General features: G+C 47.9%; 1 protein-coding gene across 1 annotated transcript; it reads left to right on the top strand.

Moving 5' to 3' along the window:
- Positions 1 to 4,963: 4,963 nt before the first annotated feature.
- On the top strand, positions 4,964 to 8,834 carry LOC117854989 (LEAF RUST 10 DISEASE-RESISTANCE LOCUS RECEPTOR-LIKE PROTEIN KINASE-like 1.2). The gene is made up of 3 exons (XM_034737258.2): positions 4,964 to 5,767; positions 7,310 to 7,339; positions 7,485 to 8,834. Exons 1-3 carry the CDS (start codon positions 5,029 to 5,031, stop codon positions 8,669 to 8,671), a joined length of 1,956 nt encoding a protein of 651 aa, XP_034593149.1. The 5' UTR covers positions 4,964 to 5,028; the 3' UTR covers positions 8,672 to 8,834.
- The last annotated feature ends 1,004 nt before the right edge of the window (positions 8,835 to 9,838 follow it).

Below are 9,838 nucleotides of genomic sequence, written 5' to 3'. Positions count from 1 at the left end.
CATAGTAGATCCAATGGCTGTGATGATTTAAGTCTACCGATTGATCGTCAAATGTTTTGATTTTTTTGAGAAATTTAGGATTTTTTCTCTTTTTCTAGAGTCTAGGATTCTAGGTGGCTTCACGTGAAGGCTTCAAAAGGAGTCTCCAATCAGTAATGGTAAGATTGATGTTTGATGTTTTTAATTTTTGTGAGAATTTCTAGGATTTGTCTTTTTTAGCATGTCTCGTAGGAACTAATGTGGAGTCTCCAATGAAAAAAAAAATAAGGCCACATTGCTACAAAACTATTGCCTTGAGCTACCTCTCATTTGTTAAATATTCGAACACAATTCTTACTATATAGATATATATTTATTATCTTCATTCGATTGTGATAGATTTTATTTAGTAATTACTCTATAACATTTTCATCCATATTTATAATCTTTAACTTTTCACTTTGCATCTTAAGTATGCGCTTGAATTTATTTAATGGACCCTAAGTTTAGCTATAATTTTAACATAGAAATCTATATTCTCATCACTTTCTCTATATCTTTATAAATAGTGATATACATCATGCGTATATACCTTAATTATTATAGAGAAAATTTCTTATTTGACACTGAAATAAATTCTAGTTCCCTATTTGACACTAGAAAATTTTGCCTTCTTTATTTGGCACTAAATTTATCTTTTATGCCTTTTGTGACACTTCCATCCACATGGCTGTTTAGCCTCACCTGAAAAGACCATTTGCCCCTCTCATCACAACACTTAGCCTTTTTTGATTCATTCGGAGATAGAAAAATAGAATTTGGATCCTCGTAACTCATGGACCTTCTCACAGTGGACATAAAAGGACACCCTGCACTGCGGGAAGACGGGCACCGTCCTCACCCTTGTAACTTTCGTGAATTCTGAAATTTTCATGTTAATTTTCGTTATTCTGGCCGCGGTGTGCAGTTGCTTTACTTCATGCAGCAGCGGGAGTAGTGAGTGTGAGCAGATCGGCAGAGGAGTCTCATCCCTTGACGCGGCAGACATGAGCACCGCGCGCAGCCTTATTGTCGCTTGTGCTCGCAGCGACTGCCGGCCTCAGGCTGATACGACGCCTGCGCGACCACTGCGCCGCCACCTCAAGCTCACCTTGCCCGGTGCTGCAGCCTACTCGCGCTCCCTCCTCAGGCTCGCCTTGCCACCACTGCGGTTGGTCAGATTGCCTTGCTTGCAGCCGCAGCCGCCCCCGGGCGAGCCGACCGACTGTTGCTGCTTCCCATGCCGGTGCTCCATCGATTCGAGTCATGCTGGACCATCACCGAGCGGGCATCTAGCACTCCACCGGTCGGTGCCATCTGCTGCCGGCCTACCGCTCGTAGATCCAGGTCGGCTTTGGGGATAGGAGCGAGAAGAGAGAGCACCTGAGTTTCTGAGTTATCTGTTCGCAAGGGTATTTTGAACTATAGAGAGAACATACGACACGGCTCCTGGGAATTTTAACGGAAGTTAGCAACGGAGCTAACGGAAGTGTCATAGAAGGCACAAAGGGATAAACTTGATGTCAAATGAGGGAAAGAAAACTTTCTAGTGTCATACAGGAACTGTTATTTGTTTCGGTGTCGTATAAGGGGGTGTTTGGCAGGCATGGGCTACATTTTAGCCCATATCACATCGGATGTTTGAACACTAATTAGGAGTATTAAACTTACGCTAATTACAAAATTAATTACACAACCCCTAGGCTAAATCGCGAGATGAATCTATTGTAGGGATACGAGGTAGGCTACGCTAGCGCAAATCAAAATTTCTACCGCGTATAACCAGGAAGAACTGCCGTATAAGGATCACGGGATTACCACTCGACGCACTACTGGTGCGGAAGACGTAGATATGCGTCGATGCAGTGAAGACGATCACGTAGTCGTACGTAGTCGATCACGTCACGTCCAGCAGCTCCTCAGCAGCTCGTCCACGTGCAGCAAAATCGCCTCCGGTGCCGCGGCTCGTCGTCGGCTCGTCGTGGCTCGTCGGCGGCTCGTCGACGGCTCGTCCAAGTGCTGCAGGCGCAACACCTCCAAGGTATCCACACGTGCAGGGAGGAAGCGTCATAAGTCGGATTGCTAGATCCGCGAGTTGCAGCAGGCGAGGGCGTGGGAGGCGCGGCAAGTGTGTTTCGCCAAAAGGTGTGAACCCTAGGGCGCCCCCACCCCTCTATTTATAGAGGTTTATGACGGGCCTCTGGGTCCGAGGTCCATTAGTACTTCTAAACCTAATCCAACTCGGATCATATCCGAATTGGGCTTCCAGCCCCTTAAGTGTGTGACCCTATGGGTTCGGATACGTATAGACATGGCCCGAGTACTCTTACTCGGCCCAATAGTCGGTAGCGGCCTCTAGCAAGACGTGCCAACTCCTATACGCACACGAAGATCATATCAGACGAACCATCACAACATAATATACATGCTATTCCCTTCGCCTCACGATATTTGGTCTAGCTTCAAGCCGACCGCTCTTTCTCGATCCTGTGATTCAGAATCCCTTTGTAGGTTAACTCTTAACCGTACGTAGCATGGCCATGCATTTTCGGATCCGATCACTCGAGGGGCCCAGAGATATCACTCTCAATCAGAGAGGGGCAAATCCCATCTTGATTGACCATGTCTCATAGCATGCTTCTTGACAAACCCGAAAACTACCTTTATAACTACCCTGTTACGGCGTAGCGTTTGATAGCCCCTAAGTAGGTCGATCCACATCTAGAATACATGCGACAATCTCAGGTCTAAGGACAAAGCGTATATGTTGTTTAAAGAGAGAACTACTTCTCGTGTTGGGTCAGTCCTAGCACATGTCTCCACATGTGTCCACATTATTAGTTCAACATCTCCATGTCCATGACTTGTGAAACATAGTCATCAACTAATACATGTGCTAGTCTAATATTCATGTGTGTCCTCACATGAACTCCGACTAGGGACAACTTTAGAATAACCATACAAGTAAAGAGTTTCACATACAATTCACATAATTGCAAATCAATTCAAGTAGCCTTTAATGGATATTCAATGAACACAATATACAAATCATGGATACAAATGGAATATCATCATCTCTATGATTGCCTCTAGGGCATACCTCCAACATCTATTAAGCCTAATTAGCCTATGATTTAACAATGTGATGCTACAGTAACCATTCGCTCGTCTCGCGATTTAGCCTAGGGGTTCTGCTATTAGTTTTATAATCAGCTCATGTTTAGTCCTCCTAATTAGCATCCGAACATCCGATGTGATAGGGCTAAACTTTAGCCCCTGCTATCCAAACACGGCCTAAGAAATTCTCTCATAGTAAGAAAAATAGACGATAGATTTAGGGTATATTTTGAATTAAGTGATTTGAAATCGATGTAGGGCTACCTCATATTTATTTTATAATAACATATATGGGTAATATAGATATAAATTCAATGGATTATTTTAAGATATTTTTAAAGTATTAGCGCGCAATTTAGTTACAAATATAGGGGTTTATTTTAAATATTATTTATCATGGTACAAGTTGGTAATTTTGACAAAGATTAGGGTCACTTTATTTTACAAAATGGCAGAAGTGGGCAATTTATATATGAATTTAGAGGTTACTTTAGACTATTTTCATAATGGCATAGGTAGATAATTTTTTAAAAAATATAATAGATCCAATAGCTATAATGATTTAAGTCTACCAATTAATGGCCAGTTATTTTATTTTTTGAGAATTTTTAGAATTTCTCTATAGGGTCGGCCCTCCTCCAATCAGTTACAGTATGGTAGCGACAAAAAAAACAAGAAAAACAAATAAAAAATTGTGTCCGTGGGCCAATAAAGTAAGTGGGCTCGCTTAAATTGGGTACATGGGCCAAAAAGCATGTCTGGGCCAGAAGAAAAGAAAAAAGAAGAAGAAGAAGAGAATAAAAAGGCAGCTGATAGTGCTGGACACTCGGGCATGGGCTGACGGGAAAAAAAATTGATTCTCCATTGAAAGAACGTTCTGATCAGCAGACATGTTTAGAAATTTGAGTGCTCACGTTACGATTAGCTGAAAAGAATCAAGACATTATGCACCGGAATTCGAACTTCCAAGCAGATGGCACTTTTGTCTTCACCGTAACGCAGTTTTTCCATGGACAAAGTTCGCTGCTATCATTGCGTTATCATCGTCTAGAAGGACACCCAAGTTTCAAAAGAAAATGAGGACAGAAACACCCAGAGGAGTCATTGTGGCGACAGCGGTCTCGACTCTCGAGAGATTTTTCGCCGCGCGGAGCTGGAGCCGGCGAGCACCTGCAGACGTGCGTGTATGAACTATGGAAAAACAACTGTGTGCCCCGACGCCGGTGACTCCACGGAGGAGCTGATGGGGAATGCGAGGTCGCAGGCCCCGTGTGCATGGTTTTCAGCCGTTTTAGTTGTTTGTCTAGTGAGCAAACGGAGAAATTGCTGGCCAAAGCCCACACAGGGCGGGTGCTTGATTATTTGTTCAGCAGATGACCCCGGCCGGCGACTCCAGCAAGTTTTGGTGTGAAACACTGCTCCTAGAGTATATACTGGGCCGCCGTATGCTCTAGCAAAAGCAGATGCTGTTTGAACACTACTCCAATGATCATGTCCTACATGGCACACCACCGGTGTTGCGAGGATACTCTGTTAGTTTCGCGGAACCTTCAATCCAAAAGCAGACAGCTAAGAAGAGCTGGAAGTCTGGAACTGGCCTGGGGCCTAGGGACATGAGAATTCGATGCTCCATGTCTGAGACCCATGCTAAGATCGATCAAACGGTGAATGAGCTACTTTGAAGATCCAAAGCTCCATCTGGACCATTGAAAGTCTGCCCTGCCGCAGAGGATGCTGGGTGGTTCCATAACCCGGGAACATATTCCGGTCCAAGTATCTGACCGTGAGACCGCGACAGCCCACGTCAGATGCCCTCCTTTTCACAACCTTCACAGTCCACCCCATGCCCAGACGCAAACAAGGGCCATCCACTCTTTTTCTTCTTCTGTCCCGATGCAGCCCGCCGTGCTGCTGGTGTTGCTGCCGCTGCTCCCCCTCTCCTCCTTGCTGCGCTTAGGTATAGCCACCGCCGACACCAACACGACCGGCGGGAGCTGCGCGCCGGCGAGATGTGGGGACCTGAATATCACGTACCCGTTCTGGCTCGTCGGTGTGCAGCCGCTGTACTGCGGTTTCCCGGCCTTCGGGCTGACATGCAACGGTGGCCGCCGTGCCTACCTCAGCAGGACGTTCCGGGAGAACCTGTACCGAGTCGACAGCATCATCTACGACAACAGATCGCTGGTGGTGGCCGTCGAGACCACCTTCTCCGGCGACGAGACTTGCTCCATCCCGGACTTCAACGTGTCCTCCGGCCTCGCCCTCTTCCCGATCAACATCAGCCGCACGAACAAGAACCTCACTTTCATCTACAACTGCTTGGTTCCTCGTCCCGAAGAGCTGCCACAGCTGTGTGGTAATCGCACGATGGGAGCTTATTTCTCTGAGAGGCATGAGGTTCCGACGAACTGCAGCTTTGTGAGCGTTCCGGTACGTGAGTTCCAAGAGACGGAGGAGCCAGCCCGTGACTATGTGCAATTGATCCACGACGGGTTCCTCTTGGAGTGGCCGCCGACGGAAGACTGCGATGCGTGCAAACGAAACGGTGGGGAGTGCAGGTTGTTCGAGCGGCTTTCGTTCAAGTGCTTCTGCCCCGACGGCCACTGCACCGATTCCTCGGCTACGTCTCGAGGTAAGCAGTGTATGTGTTACCTTGGGTTGATTTATGTCTGAAGCAATACATTGAAATGCTCTCAGCCTCTCACCTTGCTGCCATTTTCATCTAGCTACAGTGTCGTCGTTTTCCGGTTCTTGTAATATTCACATTAGACATGGTGCTCAATGAATTTCCACGACAACCTCAAACAAACGAAATGAAACACCAAACTTTGTTGGTCGACATAAAAAAAAGAGGTTGCACTTAATAACCAAACTTAAACGAGGCAGCGTCTAGTTTGAATGCAGTTTCTTCCCCTTTGACTAATCTAGCCAACGACAATTGAATTTTGAAATGGTCAGTTCCTATGCTTGGAACTTTGAACCGCCTCTGCGAAACTAGTGGCAGAGTGTTCTGCTCGTATGTCCTTCTTAGCGCTAATAAACCTTAGCAAGTAGTAGTTGCTACCATACCAGCACTAGGAGTTGGAGCCAATCCTTTTGGTCAACGGTCAAAGGGGAGCAGCCAATCACAGCCATGTGCTCGTGCATGCTGTGTTCATCATCCTGTGCATTCAATTGTGTGGCGCGCAGGTCGTTTTCTGAAACGACTGTTCAACCTCAACCTTTTTGTCAGGCCGTTTGGTCCAACCATATGCCTGATCTTGTTTCCTGACTAATACGCATAGCAGTTGACCAAATTGGCAGATGATGCCTTTCAGATTAGGGAACGGGGTAAGTAACCTCAAAGTGACTTGATCACTGTACACCTGTGCTTATTGAAGCTCCATTAAATAATAGATGAGATCCAGCTAGAGACTTGACTCAAGTCCAGATCACTGTACAAAAGTACCTCATCTGCAGACTGCAGCTGCAAGTCTTCCCCCAAGTCTTCCATGCAAAGGTTGCCATTCGTTTTCATTAGATATTTCCTGCAACTATTGACCTGCCGTGCAGTTCAAGGTCAAGCAGAGGAATATCCTCATCTTCTGAGCTCTGGAATCTTCAAGCACAATAATGCTGTCATGTTCTTCTTTTTCCAAACGAACATCTTGGCGGCTTCTTGCTTGCACGCTTGATGTATCAGATTGCAAGTGAATGCTACAAATTGTTGAAATTTAATTTGTGGACTACAATCTCACATTGTCCAATTTCTACATGTTCGGTCTGTCTTTATTAGTGTTCTTTCTCTGCTGTCCCTACTGCTGTATTCTGTTACTACCTGTCCATCCCTATCAAAAGCTGCACTTCTAGTCTTCAATGACAAAGCACCTGCTTTAGAAAAAGGTTCACTGGTGATTAGGATCATGGACTACTAATAGTACGAGTGTGACCCGAGAAATTAATAATGCTCAGTAAAAGTGTGCAACCATACAATAGTACTCCGGATAAGTAACGTACTTGAATTTTACACAAGTGAGCAAACAATTAGATATTTTGACATTGTTCTGCCAAGACATGGACAGGTAACATTTTTTCTGATCATTGTTAGGTAGATTAAAGTGCATCCTTGTTCTTGATTTTCATGATGATTATGCTACTGTGTATTTCTTGTACTAAGGTTATTTGTTCTCTGCAGGTACTCGAGGAATAATCAAAATCGGGGCAGGTAATTACAACTTTATTATCAATAAAGCAAACCTCGTTGCACTTGCATGCCCATCCTTAACTAAAAAGAAATTGAGTATACTACTCTATATACTGACACATGACGTTATTACCCTTTGGGTGTTCAATCTCTGTGACAAGCACAGGAATTGCAGCAGCCCTTGTGTTCCTGATCATACTGGCCGCTCTGTCCCTCGTGATGACGCTGCACAAACGAAGGAAGCGGAAACGATCTGCTTCACTGGCCGGCCTCATCCGTGACGGGACGCCATTGGCATCGCTCAGGAAGGAGTTCAGCATGACCGGCTCGCCGCGCACGCACATCTTCACCTACGAGGAGCTCGACGAGGCCACCGACGGCTTCAGCGACGAACTCGAGCTCGGCGTCGGCGGCTTCGGCACGGTGTACAGAGGGACTCTGCGCGACGGTGGCGTGGTGGCGGTGAAGCGTCTGTACAAGAACAGCTACAAGAGCGTGGAGCATTTCCAGAACGAGGTGGAGATCCTGTCGCGGCTGCGCCACCCAAACCTCGTCACCCTCTACGGCTGCACCTCGCCGCGGAGCAGCCAGGACCTGCTCCTCGTCTACGAGTTCGTCCCCAACGGCACGCTCGCCGACCACCTCCACGGCGCGCGCGCCTCGCCGCCGCTCCACTGGCCCGTCCGCCTCGCCGTCGCCGTCGAGACGGCTAGCGCGCTGGAGTACCTCCACGCCGTCGAGCCGCGGCAGGTGGTGCACCGCGACGTCAAGACCAACAACATCCTCCTCGACGAGGCGTTCCACGTGAAGGTGGCCGACTTCGGGCTCTCCCGGCTGTTCCCGGCGCACGCCACGCACGTGTCCACGGCGCCGCAGGGCACGCCCGGGTACGTCGACCCCATGTACCACCAGTGCTACCAGCTCACCGACAAGAGCGACGTCTACAGCTTCGGCGTCGTGCTCGTGGAGCTCATCTCCTCCAAGCCGGCGGTGGACATGAACCGGGCCGGCGCCGACGTGAACCTGGCCAACCTGGCCGTGAACATGATCCAGTGCTACGAGATCGACCGGCTGGTGGACCCGCGGCTCGGGTACCGGACGGACGCCGAGACGAGGAGGACCGTCGACATCGTCGCCGAGGTGGCGTTCCGGTGCCTGCAGCCGGAGCAGGACGTCAGGCCGCCCATCAGTGAGGTACTGGAGACGCTGAGAGAGGCGCAGAAGACGGGGCAAGATGGCTGTGCCAAGGTCAAGGATGACGTCGAGATGCTGAAGAAGAGCAGGGATGGCTCGCCGGACTCCGTCATGTACCAGTGGAAGAGCCCATCCACGACTGCCCATAACAGCAGTTGAGCTGAGGATTCAGAAAATATTTCTGCAAGTGGGCATGTGTGCAGTCTTCGTAATGTTGCCAAAATGTAAAATGATGCGTGTATGTGTGAAGAAATGTCTTTCTTTCTCAAGAAGAGTGAGGGTGAAGAATTGGTTCTGAATTTCATCAGATTCCTGCACCAAATGAAGCGGTTAGGATGATCAAAGTGGTTTGCATTCTACGCTGCCTCTGGGCTCTGTGCGTATGATGGAATGACGTGCTGCATACGTTAGAGGATTCTTTTTGCGGCATTTCCATGTTCATTTTTTGAACGAACGGGCACGAGGCGGTGCCTATTTCATTGATAGAGTAGGAAAAAACAGAGGATGACCCGACAGATCGGGGAGGAAATGAAAAAACAAAAGGAAAAAGGCAAAAAGGGCCAAAATGGGACTACTCGCGTGATAGAAGAATCGCTAGATCTTTGGCCCCGCCAAAAGCCAAGCTGAGGTCTCATCTTTGATTTTCATCATTAGGGTTGTCGGTGATGTTTCGTGGCGATTGAAAATACGTGCGTTCCGTTCCTTCCAGATTTCCCACATGATTAGGAGGGCGAGGCTTCGTAAAGCCTTGCGAGGCGAGTCCGGCGTTGTGGTGATAGCTGTCCACCACTCCAGAGCGTTTGATGAAGGTCGCCATTCATTTGGTCGTAGGTTAGGCTGCGCTAGCCATAGCGCCGTTTGATCCCAGACTCTCCGTGTGTATCTGCACTCAGCTAAAAGGTGGTGTCCAGTCTCCATAGTGGATCGGCAGAGGACGCAAGTTGTGTTGTGCGGCCAACCCCGCTTGGCCAATCGATCAGCTGACCAAATTCGGTTCTGTGTAATTAGCCACGCGAAGAATTTGCATTTTGGTGGTGCCCAAGATTTCCAGATGGACGATATTTGTGGTGTTTCGGTGCAGCCCAGGAATTGTGCTTTATATGCCGAGGCCGTTGTATATATTCCTGATTCTGTCAGCTTCCAGGTGATAGTGTCGTCCACCCCTGGTCTGAGTTCCGTAGCACTGATCATTTGCCATAAATGGGCGATCGACGCGAGGTGAGGGACGGTGACGTTATGGTCAATTGCAAGGTCGCGTAACCAGTTATTGCTACTGAGGGCATCATGGACACTCCTATTTTTTCTGCGCGAGATGGTGTAAAGGAG

This window comes from Setaria viridis, chromosome 5 (genome assembly GCF_005286985.2).
Source record: "Setaria viridis chromosome 5, Setaria_viridis_v4.0, whole genome shotgun sequence".
In the NCBI taxonomy this organism is placed as follows: domain Eukaryota; kingdom Viridiplantae; phylum Streptophyta; class Magnoliopsida; order Poales; family Poaceae; genus Setaria; species Setaria viridis.
The sequence above is the reverse complement of the archived record's forward strand: the minus strand, read 5'-3'. Positions and strand labels throughout refer to the sequence as shown.